The sequence below is a fragment of the Chinchilla lanigera genome, unplaced genomic scaffold (assembly GCF_000276665.1).
Source record: "Chinchilla lanigera isolate Chin_1 unplaced genomic scaffold, ChiLan1.0 scaffold00171, whole genome shotgun sequence".
Lineage (NCBI taxonomy): Eukaryota > Metazoa > Chordata > Mammalia > Rodentia > Chinchillidae > Chinchilla > Chinchilla lanigera.
The window spans coordinates 1,273,325-1,289,254 of NW_004955572.1; the positions used below are offsets into that span (position 1 = coordinate 1,273,325).

General features: G+C 37.9%; 1 protein-coding gene across 2 annotated transcripts in view; it reads right to left on the reverse strand.

Annotated features, from left to right (window-relative positions):
- The window catches only part of Mcts1 (malignant T cell amplified sequence 1), a 12,321-nt gene extending 455 nt beyond the window's left edge, over positions 1 to 11,866 (reverse strand). Inside the window, exons 1-5 of one of the 2 annotated variants that reach the window (XM_005413655.2) lie at positions 11,530 to 11,866; positions 10,088 to 10,240; positions 9,437 to 9,534; positions 5,521 to 5,654; positions 1,226 to 1,293 (exon numbers count right to left, since the gene is read on the reverse strand). In XM_005413655.2, coding sequence (XP_005413712.1) covers positions 1,226 to 1,293; positions 5,521 to 5,654; positions 9,437 to 9,534; positions 10,088 to 10,240; positions 11,530 to 11,540 — 464 coding nt within the window. In that variant the 5' untranslated portion in view covers positions 11,541 to 11,866. Of the gene's footprint in view, positions 1 to 1,225; positions 1,294 to 5,520; positions 5,655 to 9,436; positions 9,535 to 10,087; positions 10,241 to 10,909; positions 11,490 to 11,529 lie in introns of those variants that run through there. The other variant, XM_005413654.2, reaches the window with a different exon arrangement.
- Between the last annotated feature and the right edge of the window lie 4,064 nt (positions 11,867 to 15,930).

Here is a 15,930-nt window from a genome sequence, read left to right on the forward strand (position 1 = left end):
GAGGCGAAGTTGCCTAGAAATAAACTGAAAAAAAAAAAAACATAGAAACCACAATCATAGAAATAAAATGACCAGAATATTTAGATAAATGTAGAATTACTAACGTGTGTTTTTAAATAATTGATAGTAGAATTTTTTTTTTTTTTTTTGGTTTTTTTCCAGTACCAGGAATCGAACTCACGACCTCTCACTTGCCAGGCAGGTGCTGTGCCGCTGAGCTAAATCCCCAGCCCCTAACTGCTATCACTTCTATTATTGTCTGTATTAAGCTACATAGCTTTGTTTTAGTTCATGACTTGTTGGTTTATTTTTATTTTAAGACAGTGTCTCACTGATGTAGCCCAGGGTGGCCTCGAACTTAGTGATCCTCCTGCCTCCCAAGTGCTGGGATTACATGTGCCACCATGCCTGGCCAATTCATGTTTTAAAGTGATTTTAACAATAACTACTGGGTTTATACAAGCAGAGTAATAATACTACCAAACCAGCCAAATATCAAAGTATTACATTATCCCTGAAAGAATATTGCAGGGCTCATTTTGGTCATCAAATGGGTTCCAAAGTTTTAAGTATATTGCTGATATTTTGGTAATATATACTTAGTAGTTCTGTAATATCCCCCATTTCCTATGCCACTGGATCAGACTATAAGAGTATAAGACTATGAAGTGCTGAAATAAAAATTAGTGCTTCAGCCTGGCGTGGTGGTACACGCCTGTAATCCCAGCACTTGGGAGGCTGAGGCAGGAGGATTGTTGCAAGTTCGAGGCCAGCCTGGACTACATAAGTGAGTTCAAGGACAGCCTGGACTACATAAGTGAGTTCAAGGCCAGCCTGAACTGCATAGTGAGATCCTGTCTCAAAAAAAAAAAAAAAAAGAAAAGGGGAAAAACTAGTGCTTCTTTTAAAACTAGCAGCAAAATGTTTTCTCCCTCTATTTAAATCATACCACATAAAAATTGCTAAAGTATCACACACATACATACATACGAAACAGCTGTCCTGGCAATGAGTTCTTTTCAGAATACTTAAGAAAGAATGCAATCCTGTAGGCAAACTAGGTTTCAATGGCTTCCTAATGGATAGGAAAAACCCGAAATGAGGCTGTGTGCTTAGATATTTATAAGATATGGTATGAATGACAGTAAATTTCAGTATAATTCTGATGCTTTATGAGTTGGTTACTCATATCTCAAAAGCTAAGAGGACCTAAAGTGAGACTTACATGTCTTCTGCAGACATCTTCATAACTCCAACACATAGAGCATGCTGTTTTCCTTCTGCCATGATTGCCTGCAAATACACAGCTAAGAAAAATATGTATCTCACAAAATGCCTTGGGAGGAGGGGGGGTCTACTAATGGTCACATAACTTGTTGGTCACTTTGAAGCCATCTGTGCCCTCCCCTAGACCGTTGACTCTTTGAGAGAAGGGAGCTAGGAGAATCTGTGGATACACGGTAAAGAAGAAGTGCTACATGAATGAATCTAAAAATCATTTTGCTTTCAAGTTTCAATGTTAATATTACAATCCCACACCAACAAAAACAGAATACATCATGGACAAAGAAAGGATAAAATTCACTGAAAAGAAATACTAAACCATGTGAAATAAATATCGATTCTTTTAGTGTTTTGATCACTGAATGGTGTCTTTATGTAAAGGACACATTAAAATCATCATTACATTCCCATTCTACTTTGAATGTCCTATGTAATAGTTTCAACCCCACTAGAACCAAATAGACTTGGCTATCCTTTGGAGTTTCTGGGATGCTAAACACTGCAATATGTATTTCAAAAGATAAGGATTAAGGGTACACAGGAAACCTCTGTACTGTTTTTACAATTTCCTGAAAGCTCTAAAATTTTCAAAATATAAAAAAGACATTTTTTGAGAGAGGGTCTCACTGTGTAGTCCAGGTTGTCTTTGAACTGACTATGTAGCCCAGGATGGGCTTGAACTCATGATCCTACTGACTCAGCCTTCTGAATGTGGTGAATACAGGTATGCAACACCAAGCCCAGCTAAAAATATACATATGTTTGAAAAGTTGCCAGGTGCAGTGACATACACCTTATGTAGTCCAAGCTACTCAGAAGGCTCAGGCAAGAGGATAGCTGGAGCCCAGGAGTTCAAGACCAGCCCGGGTAACACAGCAAAGATCATCTAAAATAAAAATCTAGGTGCTAGGAAAATTTTCCATTTAATGGAAAGCCCAAAACAAAACATCAGTCAACACTTACAGAAATCATAAACCTAAAAACGTAACCTGTCCTCACAGAGTACTTTTCTCCATTGGTTTTCAATTCATCCATTCATTTCTCACAAATATCTGAACACCTATCGTGTGACTAGGATTGATGTCAACATAAGCTGTTCCTAAGAGGCAGACACACAACTTACTCCACCCCTTACCTATAACCACCACAACAGAGGATAGCCTCCTCATGAGCACAAGACACTCTTAAACCCACTCCAATCAAGAACCACTCCTTTCCTCAACCTGAGGCAAATGACCACTTTGGCTATGACAAACGAGAACATGGCCTCCTGTCTAGAGTAGTGCACAAAACTTATTTAAACCAGGATATACCTGAACTAGCACTGCAGAAATAGAAATAATGCAGAATTATCCAGCTACACAATGGTTGAACAGATCCTTAAAAAATGATTTGGGGCCAGATGTGGTAGTACACACTTATAAGCCCAGTTCCTTGGTAGACTGAGAGAGGAAAACCCCAAATTTAAGGCCAGACTGAAAAACTTAGTGAGATCCTATCCAAAATTTAAAGAAAATAAAAAGGAGTAGGATGTAGCTTAGTGGTAGACTGCTCCTGGATTGGGTCCCCAGAATGGCAAACAAAACAGAAGAAAAACATTATTTGAGATATTGAAATTTCACCCAGGTCTCCCTACTGGGTTATATGCAAACTTTACAAATTTATATACTGTGAATCCAATTTTGAAAATATGCCTAAATATGTGAACAGAACCTTGGGATATTTACAAATAAATGTGTATAAAAAGAATGGGTGGAATACCCTAGAAATGCTGATCTTAAAAGCCTTTTCATAGGACTGAAGATGTAGCTCAGTGATGGAGCGCTTGCCTAGCATGTGCATGGCCCTGGGTTCAACCCTAGTACTAAAAAAAAACCCAAATCAAAACAACACTGTAAGAGCTTTTAGAAATTGTTATGTTACCAACACTTAAGCTTTCAATCACAAATAAACCTACGTAAAATACAGCATAAAAAAACTCAACATATATATAGTGGGCCTATTATGGAAGCCTACTGTCAGTAAACATGAATTAAGGGCCGGGGAGATAGCTCAGCGACACAGCACATGCCTGGCAAGCACAAGGTCCTGAGTTTGATTCCTGTTACCCAAAAAATGAAATAAAATAAATTAAATTTTTAACTGAAGCTGAAGTTTTTCAACTGACAGTTGAAAGATGAAATTAAAAGCTGAAGTCCTTCAAACTAAGTTGGTTAACTGAAATTTGAGGAATTTAGGAAAGATAAACTCTTCTTAGGAGTCTTTAGTTATGTGGATTCATGCTATTGTGGTTCTACTATGTGATGGTCATCTTTTTATTCCTGAGTATAAACTACAACTTAGTGCTTAACAATTAATCTTGAAATAATGTGATTAATGTCATCATAAATTATACTTTATTAATAGCTCTAAAGCATGCTAGCCCAACTTCTTCCAGTTTGGTTTTTTGGGGGTGGGGATTTTTTTCTCTTTTTTGAGACAGGATTTTGCTGTGGAGTTCAAGCTGGCTTGAACTCACTTTGTAGCCCAGGTTGGCTTTGAACTCAGAGATCCTCCTGCCTCAGCCTCCCGAGTGCTAGGATTAGATGCATGTGCCACCATGCCCAGCTCCAATTTGTTTTTAATTTTGAGATAGCACCTTTCACTCTGCTATTTAGTTATTAACCAGAGGTACTACTATCTAAGAGTTTACCTAGAAACCTTTCTGATTGTAGGAGAAGACAGTGACTTATGAAGGCTTATATTTTTTGAATTTTATTTTTACCACTTGTCCAATAGTGGTCAGTTTATAATATTTACATAGTTATTCATTGTGACTTAAGTTTCTGTACTTTTTATGTATGCAAGCTATAAAATTTCTCATAAATGCATTAAATGGTTTGTTTTATTTTGAACCTTTTTTCTTTTGAGCCTGTTTTCACCTTTTCCTACTTTGCAAACCTTTGAAGAATTATTCCCTCTGCACTTGATCTTAGCCAAAAGGCCGAGAAGTGAGGAATTATTCCCTCTGAAAAAAGAAATTTCTCTTTGAGAAAACATGGTGAGACCCTAAAGAACAACACCTTAAGAAGTAGGAATGTACTTACATGGTAGAGCACATGCCTAATATGTATGATGCCCTGGGTTTGAGCCCCACTGAGAGGGAAAAAAAATGAATTGTCAGGTCAGGTGCAGTGGTACACACCTGTAATCCCAGCTACGCAGGAAGCTAATGCAGAAGGATTACAAGTTCAAATTCAGCCTGGGCAACTTAGGAAGACCCTATCTCAAAATAAAAATATAAAATAGACTGATAGTATAGCTCAGTGATAGAGTATTTGCCTAGCATGTGCAAGACCCTGACTTAAATCTCCAGCTGTACTCAAAAAAGTAATTTTTTTTTGTTTTTTTGAAATAGGGTCTCCCTATGCAGTTCAGGCTGGCCTTGAGCTCACTTTGTAGGCCAGGCTGGCCTCCAACTCGCAACATCTTCCTGGCTCAGCCTCCCGAGTGCTGGGATTACAGGCATGCGCCACCACACCAGGCAAAAATAATAACTTTAAAATAAAAGTTGGACATTGCCAATATTTCTCACTCCTGATACAAAACTGGCTTGAGAACAGAAAAACTATACCTGCTGCCTATACTCTTTTCTCTTTTGAGTGTTTCTACTCCACTGTATCTGAATGAATCAAATTAAAGTGGCAAGTAATGTCCAAAAAGCTGAGCCAACCATATCACCTACAGCCTTTCTATTAGTAACTAAGCGTTTCACATGGTGTCCCAAGTCCAATAACAACAGGTTGTAACTGGCCTGCAATGCAGCTAGGCCTCTTTTATAACTTTAATTTCTTTCTTTTCTCAGTATTAGGAATTGAAGTCTGTGTTTTGTGCATGCTAGGCAAGTGTTCTACCACTGAGCTCTATCTCTAGCCCTTTGTATTTTATTTTGAGATAGGGTCTTATCAAATTGCTCAGGCTGGCCTTGAATTTGCCATCTTCCTTCCTCCACTCCCAGGGTAGCTGAGATTACAGACATGCACCACCAGGCCCATCTTATAACTTGTTTTCATTTAAATCCTATGAAATGACTAAGATGAAACATAATTTAGTATCACTAAATTTTAAAAGTTATATCTTGTTACTTCAAATGTAACCAGGAAGACACAAAGTACATCTAGTGTTCTCTTGGCTCTTGCAATAATGACCAGAATGCAATCGATACATTTTTCAGTAGTTACAATCTAGGAAGGATACAACAATGGTATCTACTGCAGCAGGATAAAGCTTGGCTCCCGGAGAGGTTAAGCCGGGACACATGATATTTGCTCCACTGAGTACAAATTTGATGGCTCCTTTGTCAACCTGCTGGTGTGGCAGGATAAAAGGATCTAGAAGAGAAAAAATAAATTCTGTAAATTAATGAGATTTAAGCTTCAACAAAAAAGGCAAAGGACATGAACAAATATTTTTATCAATTATAGTACTTTCTGACAGATGCAAAATAAAACTAAAACATCAACCTTCACTGATAAAATTGGTAAATATTTTAAGAAAAGTAATTCCTGGTGCTAGCACGACTAGGAACACTGGGCTCCTCACATACTGCTAGAAGACTTATAAAGCAAGTACATCTACAAAAAACGTCATGCACATCTATAATAAAACCATGCTTCTGGAGAATACACAGTTCCCTGGGAAATGTTCATGATACAATGTTTAGTGAACAAAGCAAAATAAAAAAAACTATCAAAAAGATTAGTAGTTACTAGACGTTGGAGGAAGAAAAGAAGGATAAATAGGTGGAGCAGAACTACAGCAATAAAATTATGCTAACAGTGGACACAACATTATGTGTTTGGCAAAACCCACAGAACCATACAACAGAAAGAATGAACCCTAATGTAAACTGTCATTAATAATAATGTAGAAGTACTGGTTTATCATTTATAACAACTGCATATCAGTGCAAGAGACCAATACAAGATATTAGTAACAGGAGAAACACTGAAACAGAGAGCCCAATTTAAAAAGGAGAAAAGGGGCTAGAGTGTTGCTCAGAGCAGAGCATATACTTAGCATCCAGAAGGCCCTTGGCTCAATCCCTAGCACCGCCTCGGCCCTCAAAAAAGAAAAAGTGAGGTGTGGTATTGTACACCTCTGATCCCAGCACTTTGAGAGCCTGAAGCAAAAGGACTACAAGTTTGAGTCCCACCTGGGCAAATTAGCAAGCCCCTGTCTCAAAATGAAAACATGTGGGGATGTAGCTCAGTATGAAGACCCTGGGTTCAGTCCCTGGCACTGGAGAAAAAAGACATTTACACACATCACACAATAAATATTTGGATGTAAGTACATCAATACACTAACAATACTTAATTAATATTTATTAATTAGCTATATATTTGTTTTCAAAATATATGTGCATTTATCCCTTATGTACTCTTTTTTAAAATGCATGTGCATATCTACTAATAATTTATAATCTAACAAAGAATCTCTGAGGGATTTTAAACAATGATTAGGGGAAAAATTTTTAAGCTTTTCAAAGAATCTGTAGAAATAACAATAACATGTAAAGTCCTTATTTTTTTAAAGCCTTACCACTAGTCCTCTCACCAGTAGGAAGATAAGTCAAAAGACCACAAATTAATTCAAAAAGCCCCAAATTAATTTAAACATTTTGCTGAAAAAAGGAACCTGAACAAATGCATCTGCTATTCAGAAGGCATAATTTGTTTTGTAGGTCTTCATCCTCATTAGTATCTGCCTCGATGAGGATGATAATGATCATAATCATGATGATTATAAGTACCAATGAACATTTATTTAACAATTATTACAGCATCATAAAGGCTGTCATATACTGAATACTTCCTATGGTCCAGGCATTGTGTTAGGTACATCACGTGTACTGTATCATTTAATCTTCACAACCCTGAGGAGATACACAACTATAGTGTTCATATTTTAAAGATGAAGAAGTAAAGTTTAAAGAGGTTAAGTAATTTGCCAAAAATGACATTCACTAAGAACTGAATGTACATCTACCTAAACCCAAGTTCATGGTTTTAGTTTTTGTTTTTGTCTTTCTGAGATAGGGTCTCACTATGCAGTTTAGGCGGCCCTTGAACTCACTTATGTAGCCCAGACTGGCCTTGAACTAGCAACTACCCTCCTGCCTCAGCCTCTCAGAGTGCTGGGATTACAGGTGTGCACTACCATACCCAGCCAAATTTGTGCTTGTTTCTTGTGGTTTTTTTTTTGTCTTTTAGAGACAGGGTCTCACTGTGCAGTTCAGGCTGGCCGTGAGCTCACTTTGTAGCCCAGGCTGGTCTCGAACTCACAACGATCCTCCTGCCTCAGCCTCCCGAGTGCTGGGATTACAGGTGTGCACCACCATGCCCTGCCAAATTCGTTTTAAACCACCATGTTATCCTGCTTTTTGCATTACAATAACTAAGATGTTCTAAAGGGTTGATTCCTTTAAAATGTAATTAAATAAGAGATCCTTTCCCCAAAATTTATTATGACAATGCTTAACATACAGAAAAACTGGAAGAATAGTTCACTGAATATCCAGACATATCTACTTAAATTTAATAACTGTTCATTAACCCTTTGCGCCTCTCTCTGCCTCCCTCCCTTTGTTCAAACAGCATCTCACTGTGTAGCTGACACTGACACCAAACTCAAACTTCTTCTGTTTCAGTCTCTACTTGTACACATACATTTTTTCTTCTGGAATTTTAAAGTAAGTTCAGACACAATGTCTCTTTATAAATAAGCAACCTGTCCCAATAGTAAAACCATTCTCCTAAAACCACAATAATATGATCATGCCTAAAAATTTAACAAAATTCCTACAATAACATTTTTTTTACAATAACATTTCATATAAAAAAAAAATAGCCGGGTGTGGTGGTGCACCCCCGTAATCCCAGCACTCGGGAGGCTGAGGCAGGAGGATCGTTGGGAATTCAAGACCAGCCTGGGCTACAAAGTGAGCTCAAGGCCAGCCTGAACTGCATAGCGAGACCCTGTCTCAAAAAAAAAACATGTCATACCCAAACCATATTCAAATTTCCTAAATAGTCCTAAGAAAGTTTTTTATAAAAACTTTTTCCCACTGTATCAAGATTCAATTTCCATCAGTATTTTTAACTTGATAAAAACTATTATTTAATCAAATACATGTAATTATTCTCTTGTGAAATATTTGTTTTGTTTTTTGAGACAGGGTCTCACTATGCAGTTCAGGCTAGCCTCAAGCTCACTTTGTAGCCCGGGCTGACCTCGAACTTGCAGTGATCCTCCCGTCTCAGCCTCCCAAGTGCTGGGATTACAGGCATGCACCACCATGCCCGGCTACTCTTGTGAAATATTAAAATAGTTCACCTTTTCAAAGATTTGCCTTACAGGTTTACTGTTCCTGACCACCACGTAATTCAAAATTTTTCTCCTCTTAGTAAAAAGCCAAATTCATTCAGTCACCACTACCATGACCACCACCAACAGACACTCCCTTTCCTTCTGTCTCTTGGCTAGAATACAGACTGAAAAGCAGAAATTTTACTTCCCATTTGAAAACTTCTTGTGCACTGGAATTGTAGCTTCCTTGGATTTTCTTTTGAAATATACTCAATCTAAAAACCTGCAAATGTGGGTATGAAATAAACGTTATTTGTTTTTATAACATCTGACCATGGCACTCAACTAGTGATAAGTGAGACTCCCACATTAAGCCAATGCTTTCCCATATATAGAATTATCTCCACTGGGCATATCTAGATACAGATTTAAACAAGGAAAATGTGCACAGCTCTTATCACAGTTTATGAATACATATTTGTATAACAACCTAATTCCTGTCTATTCTCCCAACTAGACTAGTATCTCATCAGGACAGGGAGCACACCTGTCTTTACTTCCAGTTGTATTCTCAGTACCTAGTTCAGTGCCTGACACATAGCAAGTCCAATAAATATTTGTGGATGAATGAATGTTTTTTTCTTGGATTTTCTGAAACACATAATGAGAGCATTTGTATTTTTTAAACTTACCACCAAATGGGCATTGACTAATATTTATTACCTAATACAGAAGTCAGAAGTCACTTTCAACTCCTTTTGTCTTTCTATATTCTCAAACGCATATTTCTAACAAGACTTACATTTGTGAAGTAACCTGAGAGTTGGATAAAAAGGCCCTTCTCTTTGTCTAAAAAATAGTAATTCTCCATTTACTGTAAGGATTTCTATATGTTCATGGCTGTAAGACAAATTTCACAAAGTACCAAGTTAGAAATTTTCTTTCAAAAATAAATGTAAGTGTAATATCCTTTACAATTTACAATATGAAACATACATATACAGGGCTAGTAATTTTTTAAATTTCAGTAAAGATCCTGGCCAAAACATTTACATTGTTGTTCCTATCTTACCAGTCAAGTAAAGAAAAAGGAAAAATATGACCTGCTACAACCAATTTTATTTCACATCTTATCATTCAATTCCATTATTAAGGAATTCAATATATTTAAAGAACTGAAATAAATACAACTTTAAATGAAAACATTTAACTCCAGCAGAAGGAAAAATAAAACATTTACCTCTTTCATAAAATAATCCAGTACACAAAACCACATTTTTCATAGATATAAAAATATTTGAAAATACAAATATTAGTTTTACAGTTATTCTGTCTATCATCATCATTAATCTATCAATAGATAATGGGAAAATAACTGTAATTGGAATAAGTACAACCTAATCATGTACTATTCAGCTACACTAGCTTTATATAGAGAAAAACAAACACTTACCATCGGACTATTTTGACAGGATCTTTCTTAGGCATGATTTGATTAAGCCATGGTTCAATACCTGGAAATTGCTCTATCAATTGATTCTTAATACCCTTAATAACTGAGGTTTTCAACTGGATGCAGTTGGACACATTTTCTTTTTCATCAAATCTGCCAAGTGATTTTTGCAAGAAAAAAAAGGCATTGCTAAACAGAAGTATCAGAATATCTAAAGGATAATGTTCTAATTAATCATCTATTCCCAAGTAAGTACTTAGATGCTTAAAATAATTATTAAATAAATGTTTTCTTAAAGTACTATTTCTCTTTTATTCTGTTTTGGACAGAACTAACATTTTAATACAATATTAAAATAAACTCCCAGGGGCCCAGGATATAGCTCAGCGGCACAGCACCTGCCTGGCTAGTGCAAGGTCCTGAGTTTGATTCCACGTACCAAAAAAATACATAAAATAAAATAAACTCCCACAACCACAAAAACAAACAAACAAAAAAAAACCGTCATACATAAAGGCAATTAGCTGGGGGAGAAGGGATGAGACACAGTTTGCACTATTATCTGTAATCAAACAGAAAATGCCTTTCCTGGAGAATCTTACTCAAAGGAAGGAACACTGACTTCCACCAATAATATAACCTGTTAAAAAAAAAAAAAAAACTTCAAGCATTAAAAGGACCAACCCAAGCACAACACAAAAAATTGGCCAGTTAGGCTATGTAATCTGCTGAGACTGTTTTAAAATGTGATGATGATGATGATGATGATGATTCCTAAGATCACTATCTATTTTTCCTCAAAATTTCATGCACAAAACCCACCTTCCTTTGCCCATGTTCCCCCTCTGATTTTTTGCGTCTACCAAATCTGGAAAGCAAACCCACAATGTAGGATCTCACGGAATTTTGTCTTCCTTACACTGAATAGCCTACGGGGTAATCACGATATTTTCAAGACAAGGTTAACCTGGCAGCTAGGCAATAGGCATGACAGGCCGCTTGCTTCCTGTCACCCAGACTCCTTCACTCCCATGACCCAGGAAGTCAAGCCTTCCCTTATTCAGTTCATAACTAATAAACATATGGCAGCGAGTGCAGGGCTCCCCTCTCAGCTCAAGAGGATATGCCCCTAAATCACAGTGCAAGGATGTGATTGGTAGAACCCTAGCAGTGGAAAAAGAATTGCAGGAGGGGGTAAAAAGAAAGAGGTAAGGAAAAGGAAAATGGGAGTAGAGGGACCAAAATCCGATCGAGGATTACAGATGGAAAGCTTAAAGAAGTGTTGCAAGTTGCGAGTGACAGCATAGTACTATAGAAAACCTCAGGGAGTCAGGATGGCAGGGGCGGGGGAGAGAGAAAGAGGATCGTTGCTCTCGCCCTCTTCCCCACCCTCATCCCCACCGCCTTTGTGAGCAGCCGTGGAGGCCACAGCGTGTCCTTACTTCTTGAACATGATCCAAGGTGAAGGGGGCGACGATAGGGAAGGGCCCGGAATGGGAAAGAAATTGAATTAGCAAAGGTCCGGCAGATCCCCTTACACGAGGAAGGCCGGCACTGACAGTCAGAGCTGTTGTCGTTATCCGGAAGGTGAGAAAGCCAGGCGCGCTTTACGGCTCGGAGTGAAATCTGACTACTTCCGCTCCTCTGAACTCCACGTAGGCGTTTTGGCCGGTTCCTTTTGGGTAACTGACTCCTCTCCTTTCGGGGCAGCCTGAAGGGCGGGACTTGAGAAGGAAGAAGTGATAGTGCAATTCTCTGTAGTTGCAGGAAAAGAAGAATGGAGGAGGCAGGGAATCAAAGCAGCGTTTATGGCAGTTACGTCAGTTACGGATTCCTCAAAGGGTCAAGATTATTTCGTGTTGTTTATTCTTGTTAACCTAAGTAATTTTAGTGTGTAGTGTGTTTCTGTTTCCTGTCTGAGGCAACCGAATAGGTTGGTGCTTACCGACCAGCATGAACCCAGCCAAGCCTCATGGCTTCATGTTAGTGTACGGTGGGCTTTTCAGGTTTAGCAAGTGAAGATACAAGTCGCCAGTTAAAATCGAATTTCAGATAAAAAGTTTAATACGTTTGTAGTGTAAATACACTTTATCAATATTTTAGGCATACTTCACCAAAAATATACACTCGCTATCTGAATTTAATTGAGTATCCTCTTTTTTATCTGGTAACTCTATTTACTGACCACACTAAGGTGCCCTCATAGAATTATTAAATAAAAATCACTAGTTGCAGTCCTCTGCCTCAACCTGGTAATTACAAGTTGACAATTCACTTAAAAGATAAAGTGGCCTCTAGCCATGCAATACTAGATGTACTCTGAAAGGATAACAGCTGAGGAAACACGTTTTACTTAGTAAATTTTTCCACAGTAACCTACATGCCCAGGCCTTTTAAAATTTTTTTTTTAATTTTAATTTTTTGGAGACAGGGTCTTGCTAAATCACTACACTTCCCAGGCTGAACTTGAACTTGCATACCCTTGCTTCAGCCTCCCAGTGTGCTGAGATTACAGGCGTGTACCACCACACCTGACATATTTATGTAATTTTTAAGAAGAGGGCTAGAACAGGGCTATAATCCCAGCACTCGGGAGGCTGAGGCAAGAGGATTGCCTCAAATTCAAGGCCAGTCTGTACTATGTAGTGAGACCCTGCCTTAAAAAAAAATAAACTAAAAAGAGGGCTAATAGAAAACAAAATTATGTCAATCAAGCCAGGAGTGCTGGTGCACATCTTTTGAGCCCAGCCTGAGCAATTTAGCGACTTAGCAAGATGCTGTCTCAAAAAAATGTTAAAGAGCTGAGGATATAGCTTAGTGGAAAGGCTCTGGAAAAAGGGGGGTGTTTGATCAGCAAAGGAAACATAGAAAAAAATTTAAAGCCTGAACAGGCACTAAAAACGTGAGATAGACATGCATCGGGTAGTAAACCAAAACACCAGTCTTTTCAGGAAGCAGATACTCTAAATTGGGGAGATTGGCCATTACAGCAATCTTAACAAATAGTACTATGCATTTAAATTGTTCCAACTAACTCACCTTGTCTTGATTCTATGGTATCAATAATATTTTAGGGGGGCTAGGATATAGCTCAGGGACACAAGCACAAGGTCCTGAGTTTGATTCCTGGCACAATTATTTTTTTTAGATAGGTTCTCTCTGTGTAGTTTAGACTAGGCTTGGACTTACTGTGTAGCGTAGGTTTGCCTCAAACTCAGGGTGATCCTCCTGCCTCAGCCTGCTGAGTGCTGGGATTACAGGCATGCTCCACCATGCCTGGCCTATAATCTTTAGATTATAATTTCCTTCCCACAAAGATCTCCCCTCAGAAAAAGAATTTGCTATTTTCACATCAAATCGGTGTGAACAATTATGTTTGTCTTTGTAAATAATAAACTGGTGTCAAGTGTGGTGGCACATGCCTATAAACCCAGCACTCGGGAGACTGAGGCAAGAGCATTGCCGCAAGGCCAGTTTGGACTGTATAGTAAGTTCAAGGCCAGCCTGGACTGCACAGCAAGACCTTGTCAAATAAATACATAAATAAACTGGCATTCTAGTTTATATTATTGGTCTCGTGAGCATTCTTAACATGAATCCACATGCCCAGCGTCAGTCACCTTTGGAACATTTAGAACATTGAGTTTATGAACATGCAAAACTGAAGTGCAACAACAAACAAACAAACCTGAAGCGCAGACCCCAAGCTGTCATGCTTGTTGCCAAACATCCCTCCTCTCCTGGCAATTCTCACATCTCTCTGGGATCCTGCCATGTAACAACAAATACATTATAATAGCAATAAACAGCTATTGGGCCTGGGGTATAGCTCAGTGGCAGAGCACTTGCCTGGCAAGCACAAAGTCCTGAGTTTGATTCGCTGTACCAAACAAACAAACAAAAAAGAAAAACAAGTAATAAACAACTATTATTAAGTATCTTAAGTTGAGTGAAAATAGATAATTTTCATTAAGTCTTATACGGTCGCTCCTCAGCCTGCAATAACCCAATATGACCCAATAAAACCTCCATAAATTGAAAATATTAAACTGAAAGTGCCTTCAATACACCTAACAAATATCATAGCTTAACAACAGAGAACATAGAATATCAGTTGTTTACCCTCATGATCGCATGGCTGGCAAAGGTATAGCTCACTGCTGCCACTGCCCAGGATAGAGAACACCATGCCGAATATGGCTAGCCTGGAAAGAAAAAATTAAAATTTAAAGTACAGTTTTTACTAAATGTGTATTGTTTTCACATTGTTGTAAAGTCAAAAAATTCGGGATGGGGAGATACCTCAGCGGCACAGCATCTGCCTGGCAAGTGCAAGGTCCTGCTTTTGATTCACAGGCGTGGTGGCTCACCAGCACTCAGGAGTCAGGAGGCTGAGGAAGAAGGCTCGCCATGAGTTCGAGGCCATCCTCAGCTACAAAGTGAGTTCAAGGCCAGCCTAAAGCAAAACCCTGTCTCAAAAAGACTAAAAATTCTAAAGTTGAATTGTCATAATTTGGAGACTGTCTGTACATGGTAATACTATGCATAAATAAGTATACAGTTCACCAGCAAATAAAAGTTAACTTTATGGACCCAGAAATTAATAACACCTGGATGGACTTTATTTTGTTTTATTTATTTATTTATTTATTTATTTAGCAAATGGATCACTTTTTTTTTTTTGAGGCAGGGTCTCACTATATGGCTAGCCTTGAACTCATGAGGATAAGTGTACACCACACCCGGCTGGATGGACTTCCTAATTTCTTGAAATTTTAATTTGACAAACCTACTAACCTGAGTTTTACTCAAAAGTATTATGCCTAAATTGTGTAGTGTTAAAAGCAAAGCATTTTAATTCTATAAAAGTTATACATATCTAGGAGTGTAGCTCACTGCTATTTGCCTAGCATGCGCCAAGTTCTGGGTTGAATTCACCAAAATTGAAAAAAATTTATACATACTCTAAATTATGAGAAATCCCATGTGTGTCAGAATATATATATATTCTTTTCATACACTCTGATAATTATGGAAACCAAGCCTTACTTATGACAGATGCCAAGACAGGTCATCCGTATTAATGAGATACTCAGATCTGTATGTGCACACAAATACTTTCATTGATAATCTTTACAGATACCTAAACAGGACTGACTTTCACTGCAATGAATTTGTTGATATTGCATATACTGGTTTTGGGTCTTTTTGTTGTTGTGTTGTTTGGGTTTTTTTGGTTTGTTTCTTTGTTTCTTTGTTTTGTCTTTTTGAGACAGCGTTTCACTGTGCAGTTCAAGCTGGCCTGGAACTCACTTTGTAGCCCAGGCTGGCCTCGAACTTGCAATGATCCTCCTGCCTTAGCCTCCCAAGTGCTGGGATTACAGACCTGTGCCACACTACCTAGCTGATATTGTGTTATAAAGGCTATCATTATAAAATCAGTTCTATTCATCCAAGGTTATGTTTGAGAGTTTGCTCTTGAGAAAGGATTTGCTTCCAAATAAATCATTACTACAAAAAATCTGTATGTCATAAAAGAAATACCTCAAAATAAGCCTCCTCAAAAGTTAAAATTGAACTTCATTTACTCATATAATAAATATTTATAAAGGACCTTTATGTTTTAGACCTACATGCTCTCTGTCCTATAATTTGTGCATTCATATGCTGGGCAGCCAATTTCACAAGGGTCCTTAATACCCTGGCAGCACAGGCCACAAAAATGCCACATCCACCATACATTTTACTAAAATAAGTAACCTGGTTACAATAAACATTAAATGTTTAACAATTCTGTTTGTCTGCTTGGGATTTAGAAAGTGTTTTTATAGGTTCATTTTCAT